Here is a 27,306-nt window from a genome sequence, read left to right as displayed (position 1 = left end):
CCTCTGACCACACAGCTGGCCAGTAGCACATGTGATTTTCGATCAGAGTCAGAACATGAATCCTGACTTCTTCCCCTGAGATCCTATGCTGACCTGGGGTTGTGAAGGGCCAGCCGGTATAGGGCCAACCTTGGACGTGACTCCCGGAGCTCGTCCCCTGGCCATGCACAGCCACAGCCCAGGGCACGGCCCTACGCTGAGGTCTCCAGAGCCCCTCGGCCTCGCGGCGGCTGGCCCAGAACCACGCCAGCGAGGACAGCTGGGGATCTCACGGCCCCCGGGGCCTCAGGGTGTCATGGGAACTTCCTCCCAGGCCCCTCAGCCTCTGCTCACTGAGACACCAAAGGTGGACCCCTCCATCTCTTCAGGAGCGTTCCACTCCCTGCCCCCCTCCCCTTGGCCTAGCAATACCTTCCCCCCAGGAAGTGCTTCCTGTTGCATCTAAATGTACGTACTGCTGTCCAAGCAGTCTGTCCTCATCATTACCCCGGTGGAGCCAGAGACCCAAGGTGCCCTGTCCTTACGATGCATGTTTAGGGAACTGAGCCCTGGATCCCCTTTCCTCCTCGGGGCTCCTGGTTCCGCGTACAGAGAACCACGCCGACCCTCACGGGGGGAAGTCTGAGGGGCCCCCATCACCAGGAGGGAGCCTCTCTATCCACCCCCACCATCCCGCTTACTCCTAACCACCGCCCCCATTTGAAGACCAGTATGGGGCAGTGGAGGAGGTGGGGGGCATGAAGACACACTAGACACGTCAAGATTCTAGATGGATCTAGAACGAGGTGTGGAGGTGGCTGCCGCCCCAGCCTCCCGTCGCAGTGGCCAAGGGCAGCAGGGGGGCTTCTCTCTCCAACAGGGAACGTGTGAGGGGACCTCCAGCGGCAAAAGGACACACCAGAGAGGAAGGGGGGTGCCCTGCACGAGGAAGACCAGAATGTGAGGGCTAGAGTGGGGAGCCCTGGGGGGGGTGAGAGGTGGAGGGCACTGTGCCATTCTGATAGAAGGGAAACACCACGGAAGTGAACGTCCGACGACAACACTCGTGGGCGAGCGAACCAGGGTCAGCACTGCCCCCCACCTGAGGGAGTTGCCCCCGCGACCCCGCCCCCCACCCCAGGTCTTGGGGTCCTGGTGGGCCCTCTGTCTCTTCCCTGTTTAGATTGCCTGCTTCCAAAGGATGCCCAGGCCCAGATGAGCAGGGCAGGCCCAGGTGTCCCCGCAGACCCCACACAGACGCGGGCTGTGGGCGGGAAGGCCAGAGCAGGGGTCTCCGAGGACTCTGGGTCAACAGAGAGCTCTGGAGCCTGGCCGGGGGGTGTTGGGTTTCTCTCGCCAGCCACACAGAATCGGTGGCAGGAGTGAGGCCGGCGGGCCGGTGGGAAATGGAAGGAGGCAGGCTGACGCAGCCGGGGAGGTCAAGGTGACTTTCGGAGGTTCTTTCTAGATCCAGAATCCTAAGGATTCGAGGTCCCTAGAATCGAGACCCTGTCGCCATTGTCCACCCTGCTCCCTGCCCTACCACTCCCACAGCTCCTTCCCAGGGGAGGCGGGCACCTTCGGGGGCGCGAGTCTCCCGAGTGAAGCCAAGAGACCGAGAGTAAGCCCCAGCCACCCCAGGAGAAACCCTCCACCTAGAGGCAACAGGCCTCCTCGTGGTCGCCACCTGGCCACCCGGACCCACCATGTCACCCCTCAGAGCCATCCTGAGAACCAGGGCAACGAGAACTGCCCCCGCTGCCTCTCAGGCCGTGACGCGGGTGCACTGGGCAGATGCAAAGGACGGTCCCACGGGGCCCTGGCTGCCTGCGCTGGGCAGGCTGGGTTCGAGGTTTCTGCAGCCCCCCTGCCCCACTCCAGTGTGCTCGGCTCAGCCGTGGGGCAGGGTCCTGGGCACTGAGACCCCCAAGGTGGGGTGGGGTGGGGTGGGGTGTGGAGCCGTGCTCAAGTGACCAGTGGAGGAGGAGGAGGTTGTGTCCATGGTTAACGAATAAGCGGCGCGGTCTGGGGCAGCGGGACATTACCCGCCCCAGGGCTACATTCACATTCTCGAGGTCACAACAAGTGCAAACTTGTTATAACCTGTGTTGGAGCAGCAGGGGGCAGCGAGGGCAAGGGGGGCGGCGGCGGCTGGCAGAGGGGTGCACCAGGGACAGGGTGGGGTGGGGCGCGGGCAGGCATGCAGGTGCATATGCACGTGGGTGGCCCGAGGACCACGGCGGGCCCCGGCTGGGCCTGCTGGGTCTGGGCGCATCCGCTCCAGCGTGCGTCGGGCTCTGTGTGTGGGGCTGCATAGATGAGTGTGTGCCTGTGTGTCCTTGCATATATGAGCCCGCGGAGGAGGAGTAGGGGCGGGAGCCGCAGCCCAGGCCGGGCATGTGGAACCCAGGAGTGGGTGCTGGGCGCACCCCTTCCCCTTCGCTGGCCTCACAGAACCCCCATTCCAGCTCTGTCCACAGACTGTACCCCCACCCCGTCCGTGAGCCGGGACCTCTCTCCACCAGTGCCCATCTCCCTGGCCTGGCCCGGGACAGGGCAGTGGGGGGTCGCCTCCTACCCATCCCCCCTGGCCCCGGGCCCACTCCCCCGCGCTCTCTTGGCCCTCCGGACACGGGGCGGGTGGGGGTGGGGGTGGGGGGAGGCTTTGAAAGCAGGTGACTGTTTGGGGGAACTCAGGGACAGAGCCCCCATTGTGCCCGCCCCGGAGCCGCCTCAATGGAGCTCTGCGGCACAAAGGGGCTTTGACAATGGGCAGCCCATTAGTATGCAGAGCCTGCCCCTCAGCCCTCTCCCTGTCCCACAGCCCAGAGGAGGGAGCTGGGGGCTGCTGGCCTGCCTGTGGAGGCAGGGGGTGGGGCAGCGCCGAGATGGGAGAGAGGTTAGCCCATAGGGGCTCCCCGAGGGAGCCTAGCCAGGGGCCCCCAAACCAGCCACCGGCCACACGGGCCCTGGCAAGTGGAAAAAGCCACAGGGACTGGTGGCGATGGGGGCGGAGGGGCTGTGGGGCCAGGCCGGGTCTGGAACGAAGCAGGTGGACAGTCTGAGCCCACCCACCTTGTGCCTCAGGTTTACCTCCACCCCAGGGACTCGTGTGGGCAGCAGAGGAGAGCAGAGCCGTGCACGGGGCTGAACGGCCACGGGGTGCAGACCTGGAGTGTGCTCAGGGCTCGGGGAGTCGGGGAGTTGAGCAAGGTGGTGCCTGCAGCCTGCCTCAGGGCCTCAGGGGAGTGTGGCCAGGACTAGCTCTCCCCGGGGACACGGGATGCGGGATGCTTGCCTGCCCCGCCCTCCCCCTCCGATGCTGGGGAAGAGGCTCCTCTCCTCCCACCCAGGGGACCCCGGCTCCCTCCTCCACCCACCACACCATCTGTGCCCACAGGGGTTGCTGGGCGCAGGTACTGCCCAGGGCACCTCGGCTGGGGGGTTGGGGGCAGTCCAGGGGCTGAGGAGCCCGGAACGGGAAGGGGCAGCGGCCAGGACAAGCAGGGCTCCTGCACCACGTGAGAGGCAGTGTTGCCCAATCAAGACTTCCTCTGGTCGGGGCCAGAAACCCCCAGGAGAACAGGCTGAGGCCACTTTACAGAACTGCCCCCCACAAGGCAGGACAGAGGAGATCTTGGGGCTGGCTCACTTTCTCCACTTTTCAGCTGCATTGATGGCCAGAGGCCCTCTGGGTCTGCCCTAGAGGCTTCCTGCTGTACCCCAGGGCTGGGGCACTGGCTTGCCATTGCTGGGGGGGAGGGAAGGCCTGCTTCCTTCTCCGGGTCAGGACACTGGTTCTGCACCCCACCCCACCCCTGCTCCCCAAGGAGTCTGGGGGAGGCTGAGGGGCGGGGTACATAGGGCTAGGAGTTAGAACTCCTAGGTTCAGGGCCAGCAATCCTGTTAACCTTCCCAGGACCTTGGCCAAGTCCCTTTCCTTACTGGCCCGGGAAGCCCCCTGGGAGGATTACCTGGGCCGCTTCCCACCTTCATGGCCCAGGGAATTCAGGGCCAAGGCTCTGGGATGAAGGGCTGACGCACGTGGTGCAGCACCACACTAGAATCACGTCAAGTAATCTCCAACAACTCTAAAAAAATAGGCACTTTCTAAAAGCCCCATTTTATAGATGAGAAAACAGAGATGTGGATGATTTGCCCAAGATTACAGAGCTAGTGAGCAGGCCCCACGTGTTAAACCAACCCGTACTGATACCCCCATACTGAACCCCCACCCCGTAGTGATCCCCTATTCCATAGTGATCCCCCCACCTCCTACTGATCCCTCCTACCCTGTACTGATCCCCCCATACTGATCCCCCACCCCATACTGATCCCCCATACTGATCCTCCCGATACTGATTCCCTCACCCCGTAGGATCTCCCCACCTCCCACTGATCCCCCCACCCCGTAGGATCCCCCCAGTGAGAATGCTCAGAGGAGCCCAGGCAGCTGAAGGAGATCAGTCAGGACACCTGCTTGGCTGCGGGTCTTTTGAAACTATTTTCTGAAGTTCCTCTGGACTAGCACTTCTCAAAGTGTGGTCCAGGGACCCTGGGGGTTCCTGAGACTCTCTCAGAGGCTCGCTGGGGTCAGAACTGTCTTCCTAATAACACTAAAGGGGATTTGCTTCGCTGGCGCTCATTGTCTCGTGAGTGTTCAGTGGAGTTAGAGGCTGCGTGACACAGGATACGGCAGCAGGTGGGACACAGACGCAGACCTGAGGCATCGTCTGTCTGCCGCTCAGACGCACGTCCAAAAGATTTGTGAAAACATGAGACGCCGCCACCCTTCTCACCAAACGCGTCATTTCTTCGTTTTTAAAAACACAGCTATTTTTCATTGACAACGTATCGTTCATGTTGACATGCGAGGGGGTTTGGGGTTGCTTTCCAACGAACCAAGAGATTATTTTCAGCCTCCTCGGTTTTCATTTCTAACCTAGCAATAAATCCAACCCAAAGAAACCCGCAGCCCGCAGTGATTTCTGGGCGTGTGCCAGGCTCCCCACATGAAGAGGCTGGTGAAGTGCTGCCCTGGGGGCCCTCGGACCAGCTCGCCCTGCTGGCCACTTGCCCCGTCCTGTTCATTGGAGGGTCAGCCAGGCAGGTCTAGCAGCCCGTTGGCCTGTGTGGTCAGCCCCAGGGAGAATGTACCCCGACCCCGGGAGGTGCCCTCACAGGTCTGCCAACCCGCAAGCCCCCGCACCAGGTGTGTGCCCCAGTGGACTACACTGGCTCCTCTGACCTTCACCCCTGACCTTCGCCCGGTCCCCACCCCGGGCGCCCACCAATAAGCCCAGCATCGGCACGTCCAGGAGGGAGAAGAGGAAGGCTCAGCGCACCCCTGCATGAGGTTTTGTGTTTGGGCCGACCGTGCTTAACGGACTGGAGACTCGGGGTTCTGGGGTCTGCTTCTCGACTCTCAGGGTGAAGCCGTCTCCAGGACGGGGCCGTCAGCAGAAGAGGGGCTTATTCTGAACTTCCCTGGAGAGACGAATAGGAGGTCTTACACTCATGCACCCCACTCCCAGGCATGTCAGATCCTCCCCCCAGAATCAGCATCCAGAGGGGCTTCCTGCCCAGGGTGCAGCGGCTCAGAGGCCACTCTGTTCCCAGGAGCAGAGGGGTCCAGGGAGGGAAGAGATGCCTTTGCCTCAGGGCGTCCAAAAGCTGCAGGGCTGTGGGGGCACGCACGGCCCCATCCCAGGGCAGCCCCCGTGCAACGAAGGACGCAGGACGTCCCCTCCCGACATCACCATCGCGTTGGGCATTGGGGCAAAGTAGCAGACACGAGCGACAAAGGGGAAGCCAAATGCTGAGGAGCAGGGCACCAGAGGACAGGGCGGTCGGGAAACGAGGCAGGGGCTGTGTGGGGAGATGGGACAGGAGGGTCTCCGTGAGGGTCCAGACAGAGAGAAAAGGGGTGGCTCAGGGACCGCCGTGGACACATCTCCCCCCCCCCCCCCCCGAAAAAGGTCTGGATAGGGCAAGGCTTCAGTAAAGTGTCTTGGAGACAGTGAAGGGGAGTGTCCATCTGAAAACCCACAGGGGTGTCTGGGTCGGAAAAGGGACCAGACAAAACGGGTGCCTGGTGGTGAGAGCCCCAGGGGCGATCCACGGTGAAGGGAGGGAGCCAAGGAGAGAGAAGCCAGAGTCAGGGAGGCTGTTAGGGAGGCTGCAGGGGCACCCGGGGCACCCAGACAGACGGGGAAGGAGCGGGGGGGTGGGGGTAGAGGAGGAGGTGAGCCCGAGAGGACAGAACAAGGGCCCAGAGGAACAGGCAGGTCGCAGGGCCGCCGGAGCAGTGGGGTGGGGGCAGAGAAGCCGGTGCCGGGCTGGGAGAAGTTGCTCCGAATGGGCAAGCAGGTGGTTTTAGGGAAGCTCGACAGTTCAGTTCACACTCCTCGGACCTAGGCTGACGGCAAGGATGTCCGCGTGGGGCAGGGAAAGGAGCTGCGGAGTGGACACGCAGGCCGCATGATGGCCCAGCTGTGGGGGGGCAGGGCTGCTTGGTCACTCCTCCGGAAAGGCGGAGGGACAGGGACCAGACCTGACCTCAACCCAACCGCAGAAGAACCAGGGGCCGGGCCGGGCTGGCGTGGGGAGCCCTCGCGGCCAGGCCAGAGGGTGGAGGCAGCACACGGCAAGCGGCAAGCACGCTTTTTAGGCGCTAAGCACTGTTCCAAGCCCTTTACCCATTCTGACTCTTATTCCCCAACGGCTATGGGGCCCCTGAAAGGATGAGGAGCCCCGGTGGTGGGGAAGGGGGGCGGCGAGTGGTGGCACTGCCTGGGACCCAGCAAGCCTGGCTCCAAGGCCATGCCCTTCAGAGCCCCGTGGCCTCCCAGGCGACACCCGAGCAGGGGCAGCCCGGGGACAACGCGCTCGAGGGGCCTTCGGCCAGCTGCCCTGTCGTCCCAGGCCCATCCAGCATCCCCACTCCCCGCAGAGGCTGTAGCGATCGGCCTGGGGGCTCAGGGGCTGGGTTTTTGTTCCAGAAGGTGGTCTTCTGCTCTCTCCCAATCTCTCCTTTTCTGGGATGTGCCTCCCAAAGCCTAACCCAAGTCCCGCTGGCGGCTGCCCAGCCCTCCACCCGGGCCTTCTGCCCCTGGAACAACGTCCCAAGGGGCCAGACATGCTCCAGCCTGCTCCGAGCCCCGGCTCCGGGCCACACCGGTCCGTTCCCACTTCTCCTCGCATTCCAGAGCCAGCTGCTCCTCTCTCCCCACCGCCCCAAATCCAGCCCCCCGCCGCCCGACACCCACGGGACACTTCTTCCCACAATCCCTTTCTCTTTGCCCTTTCAAGGTTCTGGTGGGGGAGGGGCCGGAGACGGGCCATGGCCACGCGTGGATGTGAAACTGGATGAAGGAAGAAAAGCACCGAACTGAGCTGGTGGGAGAGCGGGGGTGAGGGGGTCGGCCCGCAAGGCTCAGGTTCCAGGAGCTGCCCCCACAACCACCCTGCCTGGGCACCAGACGCCGGGAGTCTGCTCTCTTCCTGCAGGTCCATCCCTGCGGCCTCCCTGCCCCTGCCAGGGCCTCACCGCTACCCTGGACAGCGTGGCCTCAGCCTGGACGGTGGCACTGACCAGTCAGGCAAGAGAAGAATCTAGGCCGGCGGGGAGGCGAGGGGGGGGGGGACAGTGGAAGCTTTCTCCTTCCGTCCTACATAACCCTTGGCAGGAACGTTGGGGGCTCCAGGCCCCGTGTCTCCTTCCCTCCCCACCAACGCCGGGGGCTCGGCCTATCTTCCACCTTGTATGCAGACACAGCGTCTTGCCAGGAGGCCCAAGAGGCCTTTTCTCCTCTGAGGAAGTGGGTCTTTCCCCGTGACTCACCCCCAGGGCCCTAAGCCTGTCATCCCACCCGTCCTGGGATGACCCCAGAGGACTTGGTCCGAGCCCACCGGATCTGAGCGTCCCCGTGGGGAGAACAGGGAAGGACGCCCCTGGGTCATCTGCAAGGCCCTTCCCTTGTGGCCCAAGCCAGAGCAGTCGGGGCTCTAAGTGAGCAGGTGCAGGTAGGGTCCCCGCGCACCGCTCAGTGGGGCACAGGGAAGAGGGGGATGCCAGTGGGCAGGCAACTAACCCTCCCGTCCTAACACAACTGACCGATCGTGGCCTGGATGTGAGCCAGATGTTGGGAAGACAGGGCTTTTTCTCCCCAGCGTAGGGGGCAGCAGTGGGATCCTGCATTAGAACCACGGAAGGAATGGGCCCATAACCCTGCCCTGCCCACCCCCCACCCCTCACCCCTCCATTCCATGGAGTCATTGCCATTTGATACCCACTGAGACAAGTTGGCTGCTCGGGCTCGGCTGGGGGGTGGGGGGTGGGGGACAGCTCAGAAAACAGCAGCTCCTTTCAGGATCCAGGCTGGCAAGGGCTTTGGGAGGCTGGACTGGCCCAGATCACCCCCCAACACCCCCTCTCTCCCTCCCTCGCCACCACCACCAAAGGACAGAGGGGCGGGGAAAAGAGAGTTGGCACTGCCTGGGCCATGCCTATTCCTCTGCAGACCAGCCCTGGCCCCTCTCCCTGGCATGATGCCTCCCTCCCCCTCCCTCACTTCCTGCTCCCCGAAGAACCAGTGAGGAGCCAGGACACCTGTTTCCTTCTACCCTGGGTCCCCTGTACCCAGCCGACACCCCAAGGAATAAGCAGACCCTGCGCCTTGGCACAGGACGGTGCCCACCACTGTGCCAGGAGCGTGGTCAGAAAGTCGTAGAGATTAAGGAGAGGGTTTGGGGATGGAACCCAATGGAACTCAGTGGCTGCCGCTGGCCCCTCCTCAGGCTGATCCCTTGACAGCCTCCAGGCCTCCTCGCACTTGGGCTCCAAGTCTCCCATCTCCTTCTCCCTGCCACCCTGAACTCCCTGAAGCAGTCCCGGTGGGGAAAAAACATCAAACACCACAGCTAAGGCAGATTGGCCAAAAAAGCTTTAGCCAGGATTTGTATTGATAAGCAACAGAATCAGGCTTTGAGCCCTGGCCTGAGCCTTTGGCCCCTCGGGTCCAGATTTGGGCCCTGGTTCTCCACCACCCCCACTTCCCATCTGCCTCACTCTGGGGTGCTTAGCAAGTGCCCAGAGGCCCTGTTCCCATCCGGCCCCGGTTGTGTCCTGCTCCATCCCAGGGCTCAGTTCTCTGCCCCCAAATCCGGAAGCTCCAACCCTCCTCTTGCTCCTAGCCCGGTGCCTGGTGCCCGGTGCCTGGTGCCCGTGGCGGTTCCTCCGGTGTGTGTGGGGGGGGGGAGTGGGATGGGGAAGGGCTTCTCCATCTGGAGGGGGAATGTTTCAGAGCCCAGTCTGGCCTGCAGCGCTCTTCCTAGGGATCTTTACTGTGAGATAGTTGGGGAAGGGGGTGGTGAGAGCTGGGGAAGGAGGGGCGAGACGTGGGGAAGGGGGAGCCGGGAGAGCCAGGCCAGTAGGGGCGGGCTGGGGGGGGGGGTCCCAGACACACCAGGCTACAGTGCTTCCTAGCCAAGCTGGATGTGTCCGTCTTCCCGTGTGTGAACTTGTGATCAGTGGGTGTCACTAAGTGAGTGCCGCTGTGTGGGGAGGGGGCACCCAGCTGGCAGGGCAGTGGGAGTAACCTGATGATCCTGGGAAGAGGGGGTGCGTCTGGAGCAGCTGCGTGGGGGTGCAGGGTCATATGTGTGCGGTGGGGTGGGGGGGGTCACTGTGTTTCTTGAGAGGCCCCTGCGGGAGGCCAGGTCAGCCTAGTAGGGAGGGCATCGGGGCGGGCCCCCTGCTTAGCCTAAAGCACTTGAGGTGACCAGCCAGGGTGGAGTTTCCTTCTTGGGGAGCCCTTCCCAGGAGGGTCTGTTCGGGGTCACCGAAGGTGGGAGACTGGTGCGGCCAGACACGGGGGCACCCACGGGCTGGGGGGGCGCCCACGGGCTGGGGGCCCCGCTGTCTCCGGGGCGCGGTGGACAGGGCCCCGGGGGCTTACCTTGTCGGTCCCTGGATGGGCAGCGGGGACGCACGGACGGGGCGGGCAGGAGCGAGGCACCGAGCTGGGCGACGGGTGGAGCCGGGACTCTTAAACCCGGAGCTGGGATCAGATAAGGGCTGGGCCGGGGGCCGGGGCCGGGGTCGGGCCGGCCGGGGGCAGAGCTGGGCCGGGCCGGGCCGCCCCCTCCCTCCGCAGCGCCGGAGCCAAACTTGGTGTGAATGGAGGGGCCCGGAGGGGGCGGCGGCGGGCGCGGGGGGGGCGCGGCGGGCCAATGGGGACGTGGAGCGCCAGGCCGGGGCGCGGGGATTGGAGGGGCCGGGCGGGCGGGGCGCAGGGGCGAGGGGGGCGAGCCGCGGACGCCGCGGGCTCTGCGCGGAGCGGGACCAGACAGCCTCCGGGAGGAAGCGGGCCGCGAGACGATGGGCCAAGCGATAGGGGCCGCGCCGGCTCGCCGACGGGGAGGGGGGCGAGGAGGAGCTGGAAATGAACCCGGGCGGCCCGGCGCCCTCCCCCCTGCCCCCTGCCCCCGGCCGCCAGGTCGCCCCCCCCCCCCCCCCCGCCCTGCGTGCGCCCCGGCGCCAGGTGCGCAGCGCTCCCCGGTCCCTAAGGGAAGGGCGCAGGTGCGAAGGCGCTGGGGGCGCGCGGAGCGCGAGGTCGCCCCGCTGAGGGGCCCTGGAGGGTGTGGGGCATCCGAGCAGGGCCCTAAAGGGTGCAGAGGGTTCAGGTCCGGGGCGATGGCGGGGTGTGCAGCGTCCGGAGGCGGCCGAGGCCCAGGGAACTGGACATCACCAAGTCCGCTTGGGAAACAGCCGCCCCTGGGGGGTGGAGGGAAGCGGGGGGGGGGGGGGGAGCTGGAGGGGGGAGACAGAGCCCAGGTGGTGGGTGGTCCTCAACCTTTCTGTCACCAAACACGGCTTCCAGAATCTGAATGCGTGTTTTGAGAAGTTCTCATCCACAGTCTCCCACCCTTGGCATTTATTGAGGAAAACATTGTTTCCCCATCTTTGTGGATCACAGATATTTACGGACTGAACTATTGAACTACTACTAACTGGTAACCAGTATTACCATAGTGAGGTGATGGATATGTTGCAAAAAAAAAAAAAAAAAATCAAGGAAACTTGAAATTGTCAGTTTAGTTCCACCTCTAAAAGCCACAGGAAGGGTAAATGGACACCCTCCCCTGGGGGAGGGCAGTGGGCTACCCCCGGGGCACCACAGGTGCTGTGTTTGTGTTGGGGAAAGACCTGGAGTAAAGAGAGAGAAATAGGAGAGTTCGGGGTCAGCTCCGAGTTCCCGAAGGCAAAGGAAGGCCACAGGGGCTCTTGAGCAGACAAAGTCACAGCAGAATTTCAGGAAGCGAAATCTGGAAGTGAGCAAGAGGGCTGGACTCAGGGGGCAGCCGGACGGCACCCCAGAGTCTTCATCCTGCCTCACCTCATCTTCCCCAAATCAGCGCATCCGCGCTGTGAAGCACCTCAGGCCTGCCCACCTTGGTGTGCGCGGCACCACGGGGTTGTGGTCCAGGATTCCTACAGCTGCCTTCTAACTGGTCTTCCTCCCTCCAGTTTCTTCCACTCAAATAATCCTGCAGACCACGAAGTCCCACGTTTAAGAGTAAACAGTGATAGCGTACATCTCTCTGGAACAAGTTTGACCGCGGCGCTTCCCAATGTAACAGCCTTCAGCGACTGCCCACTGCCTAGAAGGAAAATCCAAACCCCTCACCTCGGACGGAAGGTCTGCCGTGACCTGGGCCTGGTGCCACTCCAGCCTCATCCTCGCCCACTGGCCCTGCCCACCCAAACCTACAGCCGCTCCCTCCCTCGACACCAAAGGTTCAGTCTTGGGTTCTCTTTCCGTGTCTGAGGGGAGTGTCCACCACTGATGTGGCTCCGGCTACCACCTCTGAGCTGCACCCTGAGGCTCTCTTCAGAGCATCACAGTTCTGGCTGCTGGCAGGGGATTTCCATGCCACCCAGACAGGGCCCCCAACTGAACTCATCATCTTCCTCCTCAAGGCTGGGAATCCACATGACTTCTTTATTTCTGTGTTTCTCCTGACCAAACAGGTTTAAAAACTAAGTGATCTCTCCTCTTCACCCTTCCTCTGCCCCATCCCTTGACATGTCAACTAAGCCACCCAATCCTGCCAGGTCTCCCTTTGCTATATTTCTCTCCGGTGTCCCTTTCTAGTTCATGGCCACTACCGCCATCAGGAAGGGCGCTAACAGCCCAGGACCTGCACCCACCCTTCACCCCTCTCTCCATTCTCAAAGAAGAGGCAACCCGTCCTCACCGTGTCAGTCCCTATGCTCTCCTATCAAGCCCCAAACAGGATGCCCCTTGCTTCCTGAGCACAGTCCAAGCTCCTCAGCTCGGCACTTAGGGTACTCCTCTGGGACGACAGGGAGGAAAGACTCCAAGGGCAGGAGCAGAAGGGATACCTAGTGGTGTGGGAGAAGGGTCTGGAGAAGCTCCTCCCAAATGGTCTTTGCCTTTCCTGTAGAGCAGAAGAGCCATCTGCTAAAAATCAGGGTGGAGGGTGGACTGGGCAATTACAAAGAGCTTGGAAGTTCTAGAACAGCAGAGGTGCAAGACTGTGGGAAAGTGCAGATAGCTGGAATGGAACTGTAGGTTTCTAATTAAAACAGAGTGATTTAGGGGCACCCACATGGCTCCGTCAGTTAAGCGGCTGACTCTTCACTTTGGCTCAAGGTCCTGGGATGGAGCCCCGCGTCAGGCTCCGCCAGCACTGGGGGGTCTGCTTGGAGATTTTCTCCCTCTGCCCCTCTTCCCACTCTCTTTTTCCCAAATAAGTAAATCTTTTCTTTAAAAAGAGTGGTTTAAATGGAGTTTTGTTCTTAAGTTATGTTCTATAACATATATGCACATATCCATCGTGTATATTCCTTTGTACAGATTGTCAAATGATCCTTTTTAATTTTTAAATCTTTTTACAAAAGAGAAGTCCTAAGGGTGCCTGACCAGCTCAGTCAGTAGAGTGTGCGACTCTTGATCTTGGGGTCAGGGCGTGAGTTCAAGCCCCACATTGGGCGTAGAGCTCACGTGTATAAAAAAAAAATTTTAAAGAAGTTCTAGAATAGTCACTGGGGGCCCAGGAGGGAACCAGCGATAAAGGGCATGGGACATCAGTATTTGTGAGTGTTTATGATGCCAGGCAGATATATTATGACCTGAGATGGGGAAGCAAGCCTCTGAGAGGGTGAGTGGCTGGCCTGCGTAACGTAGCTAGCTAGAAGGTGTTAGTTTTGGAACTTGAACCCACATGTGTTTGACTCCAAAGCTTGTCTCAGGGCAACACTAGAGTGAATCTATGTGGGTTAAATAGAATCTTAATCGTCAACACGCGCAATGGGGAGTCTGCTTGGAGATTTTCTCCAATTTTGGTATGAAAAATTGGCCAGGGTTGTGAAGTCCATGCCCACCACGTAAGACGGTCTCTCGGGCGGGCCCGGGCCACACCTGTGCAGGGAGGACCCACCCTGGACCACCTCTAAATGGCAGCTAGGGGAACCGGCTCTCTTTGAAGGCCTCCCCTCTTCTGTCAGCTTATTAGCAAATGGGGTCTTTCTCATTCTCAACTGCTCCTTTTGGGCTCAGTCTGTCCAACTGTGGCCTCATGTCTTTTTTGACCCTGTTCTGGAAAGACGAAGGATGACTCTATCCTGGGCTCACTACGGGATCCCGAGCGACATTTCAGCTGAACCGTCTCCACGAGTAGTGGGCACCTGGTAGCGGGATGACTGAAACCGCAGCAGGAGGGCTCCGAGGGACGCACTGGGCCACATGGCCCCGGGCGCGCAGGGACTGTTGCTGAGGTTTATAGGTACCCTCTGCCTTCCGTACACGCCATATATTCAAACTCACCTTCATTAGACTGGAGTCAGGGGATGCTTCGTCACTACTCGAGGACTCTCCCTAGTGTTTTCACTTGGGGGTCCCTCCAGTGTCTTTCCAGTGGGGTCCAATGGATAAGAATTCCATTCCATGGTGGTAGTGGGAAGGCAACAGGGAGTAAAGAAACAACCACAGATTTATTAAAAGAAAGAAAGAAAGAAAGAAAGAAAGAAAGAAAGAAAGAAAGAAAGAAAGAAAGAAAGAAAGAGAGAGAGAAAGAAACAACCACAGGGGCCTGGCTGGCTCAGTGAAGAGTCTGCCTTTGGCTCAGGTCAAGATCCCGGGGTCCTGGGAGCGAGTCCCTGCTCCACAGGGAGCCGGCTTCTCCCTCTCCCTCTGCCTGCCACTCCCCCTACTTGTTCTCCCTCTCCCTCTCTGTCAAATAAATAAATAAAAATCTTTAAAATAAAACGAAATAACCAAGGCCCAAGAGCTGGGATGCCCAGGTTTTAGTACTATCTGTTCTCTGGGGACCCATCCCTGACCTGGAAAGTGAGGACTTTTAAATCATAGCCAACCTGCACCCAATCCTATCAAGCAAGATGGATTGTGGTTATGAGAAGGCTCTGATCCTCCAGCTGTGCTGGAAAGAGCTAGAAGGCTAGAGAGTGTCCCAGCCTCAGGTGCCCGGGGGGGGGGGGGGGTCCCACCTGTCCTGGCACTGGGCTCTGCTTCGCCCCATGTCACTCTAACCTCCAGTGGCATCCGCTACTTTAACCATAGCCTCCCTCTGCTCTGACTTTTCTAGGGCCCTCAATCCCCTTGAATTTATGAAAATTGTTAGAGTTCATGACAGACGGGCCTCCCTGTTCCATTAAACTCGTATCCTGAACCATCTCCTGTTTTCCCGTCATGCTCCTCTCCCACCTCCAAGATTGTACCCGCGATGTCTCATGATCTCGCTTAAGAAAGCCTTCCCAGGTTGGCTGGCCCCAGGGTTCCCACATACAGCTGCACAGCTTGTGGACTGCACAAATGCACTCCGTGAGGGGGCAAGCTGAGAACTGAACTGCATTCGGCTTGCCAATCCTCGCAGCTTGGCTCGGAGCTATGTCTCCGAGAGGGATTCCCCCTTTTTATTTTTGCCCCAAAGTACCACTTGGTCTCCGAGCTACATGCCATCAGGAATGCCCCTGCCCAGAGCCGCCTCCCTTTCCTACTCTGTAACAAGGTTCTTTGCAGACCACCACCGACGTGGCTCCGGCCATGCCCCTCCTGCCCTCAATGTTCTCAAGTTCCAAACCCAATCTCCCACCACGTTGACCACTGTACCGACATGTTTTACTAGTCCCGTGCGCAGTTGCTCTCTCTGTCCCAATACCTGAAAGCTGGGACCTTGCCTGTTTTCTGTACCCAGGAACCTAAGAAAACATTTTCCCCCTCCCCATGTTCAAGCTCAAGGATAAACAAGGAATTGAAGTTGGAGACCTGCAGTGGGTGGGGTGGGGAGGGATAAATCAGAGGCGGGGTGGTGGGCACCCCGACTGAGGCAGGGGGCTGGCTGGCACCCTCTGGGTGGCCCTTCAGCCCTGGGACACCCCCCCCCCTCAACAAATGGGGCCAGTTCTATGCAAATGCACTCTCGCCTAGGGGTCCGGTTTCGTCTCTCTGAGCTGCTGGCACGGCAGAACCAACGTGAGCAGCCTCTTGGCAGGACAGAGGAGGGCAGGCTAGCAGTCTCAAGGCTCAGGTGACAGGCCCAGGCCCAGGAGACGGGGATGTTGACTGGGGCTGTAACAGCCCTCCTGATGCCAATCTCGGGCTGAAAACTTGGTATTTCCACTTGCAACAAGAAACAGGGGCAGGAGGGCTGGGAAGAGGAGGGCAGCGTACCCAGAGTGCCCCCTGCAGGGCTCACTGGGTGGCACCAGAGCAGAGGAAGGCAGCCAGGGTGGGTGAGGAAGATCCAGCTAGCACTTGCTGAGTCCTTCCCATATGCCAGGCAGGCATTGCCTCCTGTAAGCCTCATGACAACCCCCAAGAGATGGATAACATATTCTCACTTCCTGGATGAAGAAACTTGGCAGTGGACAGAGTGGAGACTTGAACCACATAGAGTGGAGACTTGAACCACTGCCTCCCGAGATTATATTATTCACTACGACCTTTCCCGCCTCTCCGGATCAGCCAGCAACTTCTCACCCTCCAGGGTCCATTTCTACATCTTCCGCTCCTCCGGCTCGTATCTCCTTATTCCAACTTGAAGGATCTGGAAAAGAACAGATCAACATCGCTGGTATGATAGTGCTAATGATAACACCTGGCACTTGTACACCACTCTCGGCTTTTAATTATTTCCCTGGGGAAAAGGAACAATTTGTATTGAGCTATTTGTATTTCTCCAAATCTTGTTCTGATTTTTATGCTTGTTCCTACAGCTATTTCTGTACAGTTATGATCAACTTATAAGAATATTTTTATGTGCTTCTTTTTCATGCAAGAATGTGCCTCTTGCACACGGACACTTACATATGTGAGCATAGTAACCGACTGTGTTTCTCCGCTGCGGCTATTACCTTGCCGAGGCCTGTGGCTTTGTGAAGAGCACGCAGTGAGGCGGGGACACACTTGGGGGAGTCTGGCTACGATCTCTGCTTCTGTGGCCTTTGGCAAATCACCTTTCTCCTTTTCAGTTCCTCATCTATAAACGGAGAGGATCATACCCATCTCACAGGGTCCCCCCCAAGGCTGTTAAATGAGTCCTTCTAGTTCATAATGATGCTTGACGAGTTATCAGGGGTAATATTAGCATTATGTGCTATGTGATAGTGTGTCTTTCTCCCCCACTGGCCCACGAGCTCCACGTGGGCAGAGACAAAGTCATATCTGTCACCACCCCCCACATAGCACATTGCCCAGCACTTGGGCTCCATCCACAGGAGTTTGTTGGATGAATCGTTTTAAGCCCTAACCTCGGCTTTTCTCTCTGTAGGACGTTTGGGTTGTTTCTAGAATCTCCGCTATTAACAAAACACACTTTAAAGCCCTTCTATTTATATTGCCTCATTTGATCTGCGCACCCTGTGAAGCAGGCAGAAATGGGGTATTTGCATGTGTCCACTCCCTGTGAAAAATAGAGCAACCGTGGTTCAAGGCAACGAAGCAAATCCTTTGGGTCACGTTACAAATCAGTGACAAAGATGAGAACCCCCGACCCCACCTCCCTTCCTTGGGTGAATCTCTTTTTTTCTAGGTACCTCCTTCTGGATCAGGGCGCTCTCTTCAAAAATGGGAGACATGATGGTGCCTGCGTGAGAGCAGTACCTGCACCCAGAGGCCCCTGCTGGTGGTGGATGAGCTGCCGGCTGCCAGGGGGCCCTCTGCCTCCCCAGGGGACCAAAGGCCTTACTCCCTGACACACCAGGGCCGGTATTTTCTCAGAGGAAGAAGCTTCTTAGGGAAGACCGTGTGGGCTCCCCTTCCTTCCTTCCTTTCTTTCTTTCTTTCTTTCTTTCTTTCTTTCTTTTTCTTCTTTCTTCTTTTTTTTTTTTCCTGAGGGGGCGAGGAGGCGAGCTCTGAGTTGTCCAGGAGGAGGGACTTGGGTTAAAAATAGCTATGGCGTGTGGCTCAGCCTCTAGTGGTACCCAGGACTGGGGAGGGGAGGGGGATGCTCTAGAGCTGTCGCCAGACTGGTTGCTGTGGAAACAAGAGAGGAGCAGGGGAGCCTGGGAAATGGGGATGACACAGATAGCAAGTCCTGGCCAGAGCTGCCGCTACATTTAGGAGAAACAGCGGTGTCTGTGGCTCCCACCCTGCAAGGGGGCCAGGGGAGGGGTGGTGTCAGGGGCATGGACGCTACCCCCCAGGGGTCTCTGCTGCCGGCTACTCTCCTCTCCATACGCTGTGAGTTGAGTTGCGGGGGACTTGGGTTTGGGCTCCTAAATCCAAGGCAAGTGGGGGCTCGGGAGCAGCTTGCTCCCGAGGGAGACTTCACCAGATCCCCTTCCAAAACAGAAGGCCTCTTGCTGACCAGCACTCCCTAGGGGAGAAAGGGCCATCCAGGAAAATGTGGCCCCGGGGCCTTCCAGAGAGGGGTCACGGCATGCGCAGGAACTAGGAAGGAGTGGGAACGGGGATCTTCGGAGGAAGGTGCAGAAGCGAAGTCTATTTCACACCTTTACTGCCCCCTTGAGAAATATGCAGCCTCCACTCAGGAGGTCAGGAGAGGGGACGCGGTCAGAAGAAGGCTCCCCCAGCCCCCTGGGCCAGGCAGAGTGAGAGACCTGGCGGTGACCAGACCGCGGGGTTCCTTGCCGCCCCCGGGAAAGAGAGATCTGTCGGGAAAGAGAGATCTGTCGAAGCAGGCAGATTGGGGGTCAGATTGCCTCGGAGCCCGGGAGAACATCGGAAGCCCTCCTGGGGCTGCCGCTGGGATACGGGGGACCCAGGTATTTTTCTGCGTGACTTGGGGTCTCTGAGCCAGTGTGTGCTTAGCGAGAACTTCTAGAGGACATCCCGGTGGCGGGAAGGGAAAGCGAAGCCCACTCTCAGGCCAGAGGAAGACCCAAATCTTCATTGGACAGTGTCCCCCTGACTCCTCTTGGAAAATAAATGTGTGGGGGGGGATGTCCCTAAGGTGCAAACTATCTTTTTTGGGTTTTCCTCCTGCCCTCTACCCCAGTACACACACACACACACACACACACACACACACACACACACACACACACACACGGCCTTCCGAGGTCTGGCAGCAGAGCACCTCATCCCAGAACTCAAATGCTGGAGCGCTGGGGCTGGAGCTGCACATGCAGGCGGTATCTCCCCAGGACCTGGTCAGACATCCAGGCCATCTGTGATCCTTGTCACCTTCCCCGTCCCCCGCCCCTTCCCCGCCCCATCACCCAGGTTCCCCTGGAGCGGGAGGCCAGAACCGTTCCCAGGAAGAGGAGAAGGTTGAAGAGAAACAGGTCCTTCTGAACCTTCCCTGGCAGGGGTCCGGACCTCCCGCTCAGGGCACACTGCAGCTCAGATCGCTCCTCAGGGGGAAGCATTTGAAGCAAAATCAGGTGGGCTTCCCTTGGATGAGAGCTTGGGGCGCATGGTGGGGGCTGCGCTCAGGGTAGTGTGGGGGGGTGGGAGCTGCCGGGGCAAAACCCGAGGTGCTCGGGAGGTAAATGTGGGTGCTTCGTGCTTCACCTGATCTGCTTGTCGGGGCCCCTGAGGACCCAGAGCCGAGCGGGGTGCGGGGTGCGGGGTGCCGGCCAGGGTACACAAGCCCAACTCCTGATGAACTTGGGCTGCATCTCCCCGGCTGCTCTTCCCGGGCCCACGGCCCTCCTGCCCCCTGTCAGGCTGCCTCCCTCGGGGGCGGAAAGAACCCAGGGCACAGGGGGCACGCACCCGGCCCATGCGTCCCCGACCCTGTCCCCGGGGACCTCCAGGGGCGCCTGTGGCCTGGGGCGGGAGCGCCTGCCTTTCTGCCCCCCCCACCCTGCGCATCTCCTGTCTCTTCCGCCAGCTCGTGGGGAGTAGGCAGCTGTGCGAGGGAGGGGTGCGGGGAGGACAGGGGAGGGCTGCAGGGCTGGTGTCCCGTCTGGGGAGGGGAGGGGAGGGGAGGGCCGCCTCCCCAGCACCTGGGCTCCGGAGTGAGAGAGCCCTCTCCCTGCGCTCCGGGTGGGGGACCATCACAGGGGGATGGAGGGGTGGAGGGACGCAGGAGGGGTGTAGGGGTGTGGGGGGCGGCCGCAAGGGCGTGTAGGGGTGTAAGGGGGTGGGGGCTTCAGGAGGGTTGTGGGTGGGGGCGGAGCCTCAGGAGGGTTGTAGGTGGGGGCGGGGCCTCAGGAGGGGTGGGGCGGGGCCTCGGGAGGTGTGGGGGGCGTGGCCTCGGGAGGGGTGTAGGGGGAGTGGACGCGGGGTCCTGTAGGGGTGGGGGCGGGGCCTCAGGAAGCGTGTGAGTGGGGGCGGGGCCTCGGGAGGGGTGAGGGGGCGTGGCCTCTGGTGGGGCGTGGCATCGGGAGGCGGGGGCGGGGCATCGGGAGGCGGGGCGGGGCCTCGGGAGGGGTGGGGCGGGGCCTCAGGAAGCGTGCGGGTGGGGGCGGGGCCGCGGGAGGGGTGTAGGGGGAGCGGCCGCGGGGTCGTGTAGGGGTGGGGGCGTGGCCTCGGGAGGGTGAGGGGCGGGGCCTCGGGAGGGGTGGGGCGGGGCCTCGGGAGGGGTGGGGGGCGGCCGCAGGGCCACCGTCCCGCCGCCGGGGGTCGCCCCCGCGCTGACCGGCCGCGCCCCGGGTCCCGCAGGCCCCCTGCGGCCGTCGCCATGGCCCGCGCCGGCGCCCCGCGCTCCCCGGGCCGCGAGCCCCCGCGCCGCCGCGGCCGCCAGCGCTACGTGGAGAAGGACGGCCGGTGCAACGTGCAGCAGGGCAACGTGCGCGAGCCGGGCCGCTACCTGACCGACCTGTTCACCACGCTGGCCGACCTGCAGTGGCGCCTCAGCCTGCTCTTCTTCGTGCTGGCCTACGCGCTCACCTGGCTCTTCTTCGGCGCCATCTGGTGGCTGGTGGCCTACGGCCGCGGCGACCTGGAGCACCTGGGCGACGCGGCCTGGACGCCCTGCGTCAACAACCTCAACGGCTTCGTGGCCGCCTTCCTGTTCTCCATCGAGACGGAGACCACCATCGGCTACGGGCACCGCGTCATCACCGACCAGTGCCCCGAGGGCATCGCGCTGCTGCTGCTGCAGGCCATCCTGGGCTCCATGGTGAACGCCTTCATGGTGGGCTGCATGTTCGTCAAGATCTCGCAGCCCAACAAGCGCGCCGCCACGCTCGTCTTCTCGTCGCACGCCGTGGTGTCCCTGCGCGACGGCCGCCTGTGCCTCATGTTCCGCGTGGGCGACCTGCGCTCCTCGCACATCGTCGAGGCCTCCATCCGCGCCAAGCTCATCCGCTCGCGCCAGACGCTCGAGGGCGAGTTCATCCCGCTGCACCAGACCGACCTCAGCGTGGGCTTCGAGACGGGCGACGACCGCCTCTTCCTCGTGTCCCCGCTGGTCATCAGCCACGAGATCGATGCCGCCAGCCCCTTCTGGGAGGCGTCGCGCCGCGCCCTGGAGAGGGACGACTTCGAGATCGTGGTCATCCTGGAGGGCATGGTGGAAGCCACGGGTGCGCACGGCGGGGAGCGGCCGGGAGGGGCGGGGGGCAGGTGGCAGCCACGAGGCTGGGGTCACCGGGCTGGGACAGCGCCCGAGCGCACGCAGCCAGGGCCCAGGCGCTGTGCACCCCCCAATTGGCCCGCTCCTAGGAAGGTCACCTCCTGCATCGTGCCCCTTCACAAGGCAGAGACCACCGGGGAGCCTGAGGCCTGTCGCCAGAGAGGGGGACATAAGGCCACAGGGCAGGGGTTGCGCGGCTCCAGGCACGGCGCTCCAGGGAGCAGGGGTAGCTTCGGAGAGTTCTCCATGGCTTCCAGGTCCAGGCCCCTGAACGTGGTGCTCTGAGGGACTCCTACTAGCCTGGATCTTAGGAACAGGTGGCCTGCTGGGCTCACTTCTGCCTCAGTTTCCCCACCCATCAAGGTTTTCTCAACTTCCACTGACAAAGGAAATAGATGACCGCAGCATTTCTAACCCTTTCCAGAAGGAGCTGTCAGGACCTCCAAGTCAGGCTTGGGAGGGGCTTGGGAGCCAGTGGCAAAAGGCCAACGCAGGGGCACAGACAAGGTGCTCTGAGGCTTGGGATCTGGAAGCAGGAGGAGGATAGGAGCGCTGCAGTGGGTGACACGGGGCTGCGAGGTGTGGCCCGAGCGTGGCCTCTGCTGGATTCCCAGGCTGGGGCCCTCCAACCCCTTCCCTGGCCCTTCTGGCCAAGCCTCTCCTCGAGCACCCTCTGTCCCAGTGCTCCCCAGTGCTTCTCTACCACCCCACACCTTGCTCCCTCTAGCTCCTGCCTCTCCTACTCACCCAGGCCCTCTCCTTGCTGTCTAGACAGTTGTCACTCTCCTGCCAGGCCCTGAGGCATCTGCTGTCCCTGCAGAGAGGTCCCTGCCCGGCCCCCTGGCGCCCCAGCCCCTGCCTCTGTTCCTCACCGACCTCTCTCCCCAGTGTCCCCTCTCCCCCTTCCGCCTTCCCCCACTGGATCCCTGCCATTGCAGCCTTCGCCCGAGGAAGAGCAAGACCCACGTCCCCAGGACACCTCGGGGCAGGGCTTGCAATGCCAAGAGCCAGGCTCTGTTAGCTAAGGTTCGGTCTTCCACTCTGCCTTGCTCTGAGCTGGACGTGGGCCGTGGGAGACACCCAGGGGCAGCAGGACGGTCGCTTGCCCTGGTGGGTGTGCCAACCCAACACGGAGGGCGGGACATGGCCCCAGAGTGCAGAGGACTGGGGAGGACGGCGTGGAGAAGATAAGGATGGGACCCGCCTGACTTGTCTAGAGAGACGAGGCTGGGAAGGACAGCAATATTTTGGGTGAGAGAGTCAGGATTCAAAGTGCTCTTGAAAAGCAAGTGTAATGAGCCAAAGCCCAACAAGATGACATTTAAAAGGAATAAATATAAAATTCTACATTTAGGCTTTAAAAAAATCACTTATGTAAGCACCGCATTGAAGAGCTCTGGTGAAAAAAGAACTGGAGGTTTTAGCTGGCCACAGGCTTAATGTTGCAGCAAAATGTGATACAGCTTCCAAAAATGTTTACGTAACGTGATGTTGGGCCCGATGAGCTGAGGCGCCGCGGCTGGAAGAGAGTGGCGAGCCCTCGCCTCTGCACCCAGCGGGCCGCGGCCCGTGTTGGCACCCCCAGAGCGCTGGGGGGCCCTGCGCGGCCCTTCCGGTGTGCACCCGAGCAGGTCACGTTTTTGGAAGGCAGATCACACGAGGAATGGTGGGGGAGCCAGGGATGTTCGGCTGGAAGAGAAGACACGAGGCCGAGGTTCTGAACGGGTGTCAGATGGCGGGGGTGAAGGCGGGGTGAGGGGGGCGGGGAGCCCAGGGGGGGTCATGGGGGGGACGGGGGGGGGGGGGGGGGGGGGCAGGCTTTAGCTCTTGTGAGGAGCACCGTTAGAGGAGGTGGCCCCCAGGAGGCGCTCCGGCCAGGCTGGGAAGGCCCCGTGGGAAGGCCTGTGCAGGGGCCCGGCCTGGACGATGCCCGGGCCGCGTCCGGGGGAAGCTCCCTGAGCGGCGCCTCGTAGGAGTTGGGGCTGCAGAGGCGGGCGGGCCGGGGCCTTGGGGCGGCCGGGATGGCGGGACCGCGCTGACCCCTGCGCCTCCCCCCAGGGATGACCTGCCAGGCCCGGAGCTCCTACCTGGTGGATGAGGTGCTGTGGGGCCACCGCTTCACGTCGGTGCTCACGCTGGAGGACGGCTTCTACGAGGTGGACTACGCCAGCTTCCACCAGACCTTCGAGGTGCCCACGCCGTCGTGCAGCGCCCGGGAGCTGGCCGAAGCGGCCGCCCGCCTCGACGCCCATCTCTACTGGTCCATCCCCAGCCGCCTGGACGAGCGGGCGGAGGAGGAGGGGCCCGGCGAGGGCGCGGACGCGGGGCCCGGCGGCGACACGGAGCGGAACGGCCGGCTGCCCCCGCCGGAGTCGGAGTCCAAGGTGTGACCGCGTCCTCCCGAGCCTGTGGCAGGGCCGGACACCGTCCGGGGAGCTGGATGGCGAGGCGGAGGCAGAGGCGGAGGCAGGCGGGCCGGGCTGTGCTGACGCCCCCTCACAGGCCCCTCACAGGCCCCTCACAGGCCGCCGGACCGGAGGGAGGGCCTCGCCGAGGCGCCCGAGGAACGTGGCGGCCTGTGCGCGTCTGGCCTCCGCGCGCCCCCGGCCGGCTGCACTGCACGGACAGAGGGACGGAGCATGTGCCCCCGGCCACGCTGAGCCGGGAGCGTCTCTAGGCAAAGTCTAAAGGGGCTGCCTGTCCCCCAGGCCAGGCCCCTGCCCGGCACGGCTGGGACGCAGAGACCGGGCCTGGCCCTCACCGGCTCCTCACCGGCCTCCCGTTGGGCTCGTGCCTCACACGCAGCCGGGCTGACCCAGGCTGACCCGGCGGGGGAGGCCGGAGGTGCCCCACCCCGCAGGAGCTGGGGCCACAAGGCCGCAGGGGTGGCGCAGCAGGGGGCAGGTGGCCTGCCGCCAGCAGACAGGAGTGGGCCCGGCGCAGGAGAGGACGCGGGCAGAGGCGGAGAGGGACCCTCCAGGAGGGAGAAGGGCCGGAGGCACCCAGAAAGGGAGCTCGCCCGCTGAGCTCGGGTGGGGCCGGGGCGGGTGAGGGGGCGCACCCTGCACTGAGGCGGAGGGCACTGGGGGACCCCGGCCCCACCCTGGCCGCACACCTGCCCCTGCGGTGAGCACCGTGGTTCCAAGTGGACCCAGCGTCCAAGCAGAGGCAGGAGGCTTCGGGATCAAATCAAGGGAGTGAGGAGGTGCGGAGAGCAAGGAAGCCCGGGGCACCACGGGCACCACGCTGCTGTGTCAGCCACGGAGGCTTGCCAGCCCGCTGCTCCGCCTCACTCCCAGTTTGTGACTCAGTGGGTCTGGGGAGATCAAAAATTTGCACTTCTAGTAAGTTCTCAGGTCATGGTGATGCTGCTGGAGCGGGGGCCACACTTTGAGAACCACTGCTCTACATAAAGCCTTGGGAGCCACATCAGGAGGCAGCTCATCGGAGCTGAGGGGGAGCTGAGGGGAAGCTGAGGAGGGGCTGAGGGGGAGCTGAGGAGGAGCTGATGAGAAGCTCATGAGAAGCTGAGGGGGAGCTTATGAGAATCTCATGAGAAGCTGAGGAGGAGCTGAGGGGGAGCTGAGGAGGAGCTGAGGGGGAACCCAGCAGTAGTTGAGGGGGAGCTGAGGAGGAGCTGAGGGGGAGCTGAGGAGGAGCTGAGGGGGAGCTGAGGAGGAGCTCATGAGAAGCTCATGAGAAGCTGAGGGGGAGCAGAGAAGGAGCTGAGGGGGAGCTGAGGAGGAGCTGAGGGGGAGCCCAGCAGTAGTTGAGGGGGAGCTGAGGAGGAGCTGATGGGGAGCTGAGGAGGAGCTGATGAGAAGCTCATGAGAAGCTGAGGGGGAGCAGAGAAGGAGCTGAGGGGGAGCTGAGGAGGAGCTGAGGGGGAGCAGAGGAGGAGCTGAGGAGGAGCTGATGAGAAGCTCATGAGAAGCTGAGGGGGAGCCCAGCAGTTGTTGAGGGGGAGCTGAGGAAGAGCTGAGGGGGAGCTGAGGAGGAGCTGATGAGAAGCTGATGAGAAGCTGAGGAGGAGCTGAGGGGGAGCAGAAGGGGAGCGGAGGGGGAGCAGAGGAAGAGCGGAGGGGGAGCTGAGGGGGAGCAGAGGAGGAGCAGAGGGGAAGCTGGGGAGGAGCAGAGGAGGAGCTGGGGAGGAGCTGATGAGCTCATGAGAAGCTGAGGAGGAGCTGAGGGGGAGCGGAGGGGGAGCAGAGGAGGAGCTGAGGGGGAGCAGAGGAGGAGCAGAGGGGGAGCTGAGGAGGAGCTGAGAGGGAGCAGAGGAGTAGCTGAGGGGGAGCAGAGGAGGAGCTGAGGGGGAGCAGAGGAAGAGCTGAGGAGGAGCAGAGGGGGAGCAGAGGAAGAGCTGAGGAGGAGCAGAGGGGGAGCTGAGGGGGAGCAGAGAAAGAGCTGAGGAGGAGCAGAGGAGGAGCTGAGGAGGAGCAGAGGGGAAGCTGAGGAGGAGCAGAGAGGGAGCAGAGGAGTAGCTGAGGGGGAGCAGAGGAGGAGCTGAGGGGGAGCAGAGGAAGAGCTGAGGAGGAGCAGAGGGGGAGCTGAGGGGGAGCAGAGGAAGAGCTGAGGAGGAGCAGAGGGGGAGCTGAGGAGGAGCAGAGGGGAAGCTGAGGAGGAGCAGAGGGGGAGCAGAGGAGTAGCTGAGGGGGAGCAGAGGAAGAGCTGAGGGGGAGTAGAGGAGGGAAGCTAAGGGTAGCTAAGGCATAAGCTGAGATGCTGAAGGGAAGCTCAGAGGAAGCTGAGGAGGAGCTGAGCAGGAGCTAAGGGATAGCCAGTGGGGTGGGGGGAGCTGAGGAGGAGCAGAGGTCCTTGGGGGAGGAGCTGGAATTCTAAAGGGTGGGCTATCCTGAGGGGAAAGGAGCCCCTGACACCCAGGCTGAGGAGTCTGACTCTGGGCCTGGGAACTCAGCGGAAATAGCACAGTGAGGAGCTGGAGCTGGCGCCTGGGGAAGCCCAATAGGCAGGATAGGGAAGGCAAGGCCCCGAATCCTGGGGGGCGAGGGGGGGTGGTTCCTGCGCAGGGTTTGGGTTGGGGCCTAGCAGAGACGAATGCCTTGCAGAGCACAGAGGCAGGACTGAATACGGGGGACAGGGACAGTGCCAGGGAGAAGCGGAGAGCCCAACCTCGGGATGTGCCTGTGGCCTGCTGCCTGCCCTGCTGGGCCACCAGGCCCTGGAGACACTATCACGGCCCCACCCCCTGCGTGGTGCCCCGGGAGTCACGGGCGGGCAGGGGCAGCGCTCCAGACGGTGAGGGCAGAGCAGTGACAGGATGGGACGGGCAGAGGCGGAGGGGACCTGAGGCCGGCCTCCTGGGAGAGGAGCTCATCTGGCCTGTGCTCCCACAAACTGCCCCGCGCCCCGCAGCGGCCTCCACCCTGGGTCCTGGCCACACCCTGTTCCTGTCCTTTAATAAAAGACTGAGCCCCTCAGGGCAAAGCACTGCGTTGGCTCCTCACCCAGTGGGGCTGGGAAGCCAGGTCCGCGGGTGCCTGGGCCTCTGCGAGGCGGGCAAGGGGTCGGGGGAGCCGCCGGCACGGGCCCTCCAGGAATCGTCTGCCTCACGTCATGGGGCCACCTGGGTCACCATCAAAGATGAGGTCCCCAGGCCCTGGCATCGGTTGTTCCCACAGAACAAATGCTGGGGTGGGGGCCACTGTCATTAGGTTTACCTGCCAACCCGGGGAGCCTGGACAGGAGGGGGGACTGTGCCCCTGACGGGCAACTAAGCGTCCCTGGAGGAGAGAGTCTTGAAGCAAAGACAAATTCCGGGGGCTGTGGGGAACCTGGGTAGGGGAGCCAAGACCTGGGGGCACACGCCGGCTGCTGGGGGGCAGTGTGCGGGCTCTGTGACAGGCGCCCCCCCCCCGCGGCTGTCCTCCCGCCCCCGGGGGCTGCGTCCCGGGCTTCTGTTCCACAGGAGGAGGGCCAAGCCTGAGAAGGCACCAAGGTGTCAGGGACTCAGAATGGGGCCTCCCTGAAGCTCTTGCCCTGGAGCACAGAGAAGGCTGGGGAGGGGCCGGGCTCGGGGAACGCACCCCCCCCCATGCTTCCCCCCCCCCACGTAGGAGTCCAAGTAGGGACTGGCAAGGCAGCGACAGCTCAGGCAGCAGATGGGACCCAGGTGTCCCCTCCTGGGGTGGGTGGCACGGCCCACAAGGGCCAGATGGTGTTTGTGGTGGGAAGGGAGGCCCAGGTCGCGGGAGTGAGCTGTTCAGCTCCCCCCCACGCCCTGTCCCACCTCTCAGCAGCCCCCCCCCCCCCCCCCACGGAAGACACTGCTAGCCC

At 62.2% G+C, this 27,306-nt stretch overlaps 2 protein-coding genes and 2 long non-coding RNA genes across 7 annotated transcripts in view; 2 read left to right on the top strand and 2 right to left on the bottom strand.

Annotated features, from left to right (window-relative positions):
- Positions 1 to 10,157, bottom strand: part of KCNJ10 (potassium inwardly rectifying channel subfamily J member 10) — a 28,762-nt gene extending 18,605 nt beyond the window's left edge. Inside the window, exon 1 of one of the 2 annotated variants that reach the window (XM_025986264.2) lies at positions 9,939 to 10,157. The gene's annotated coding sequence lies outside the window, so the exon portion shown is untranslated. The remainder of the gene's footprint in view (positions 1 to 9,938) is intronic. The other variant, XM_072759712.1, reaches the window with a different exon arrangement.
- On the top strand, positions 9,443 to 12,782 carry LOC140599084 (uncharacterized). The gene is made up of 2 exons (XR_012001817.1): positions 9,443 to 9,524; positions 11,510 to 12,782. It is a non-coding gene; the product is annotated as an uncharacterized lncRNA (long non-coding RNA).
- A 1,050-nt stretch (positions 12,783 to 13,832) lies between these two features.
- On the bottom strand, positions 13,833 to 17,179 carry LOC140599083 (uncharacterized). The gene is made up of 3 exons (XR_012001816.1): positions 17,060 to 17,179; positions 16,005 to 16,071; positions 13,833 to 13,915 (listed from the first exon to the last, which is right to left on the bottom strand). It is a non-coding gene; the product is annotated as an uncharacterized lncRNA (long non-coding RNA).
- Positions 17,180 to 17,554: 375 nt separating this feature from the next.
- Positions 17,555 to 23,826, top strand: KCNJ9 (potassium inwardly rectifying channel subfamily J member 9). Of its 3 annotated transcripts, none has more exons than XM_072759708.1 (4): positions 17,577 to 17,705; positions 18,711 to 18,871; positions 20,097 to 20,962; positions 23,071 to 23,826. In XM_072759708.1, exons 3-4 carry the CDS (start codon positions 20,116 to 20,118, stop codon positions 23,400 to 23,402), a joined length of 1,179 nt encoding a protein of 392 aa, XP_072615809.1. In that variant the 5' UTR covers positions 17,577 to 17,705; positions 18,711 to 18,871; positions 20,097 to 20,115; the 3' UTR covers positions 23,403 to 23,826. The 3 variants fall into 3 exon arrangements, with proteins under 3 accessions (XP_072615811.1, XP_072615809.1, XP_072615810.1); XM_072759709.1 differs by having other exon boundaries at positions 17,601 to 17,705; positions 18,797 to 18,871; XM_072759710.1 differs by lacking the exon at positions 18,711 to 18,871 and having other exon boundaries at positions 17,555 to 17,705.
- Positions 23,827 to 27,306: the final 3,480 nt, after the last annotated feature.

The sequence above is a fragment of the Vulpes vulpes genome, chromosome 5, assembly GCF_048418805.1.
Source record: "Vulpes vulpes isolate BD-2025 chromosome 5, VulVul3, whole genome shotgun sequence".
NCBI classification, from domain to species: domain Eukaryota; kingdom Metazoa; phylum Chordata; class Mammalia; order Carnivora; family Canidae; genus Vulpes; species Vulpes vulpes.
The sequence above is the reverse complement of the archived record's forward strand: the minus strand, read 5'-3'. Positions and strand labels throughout refer to the sequence as shown.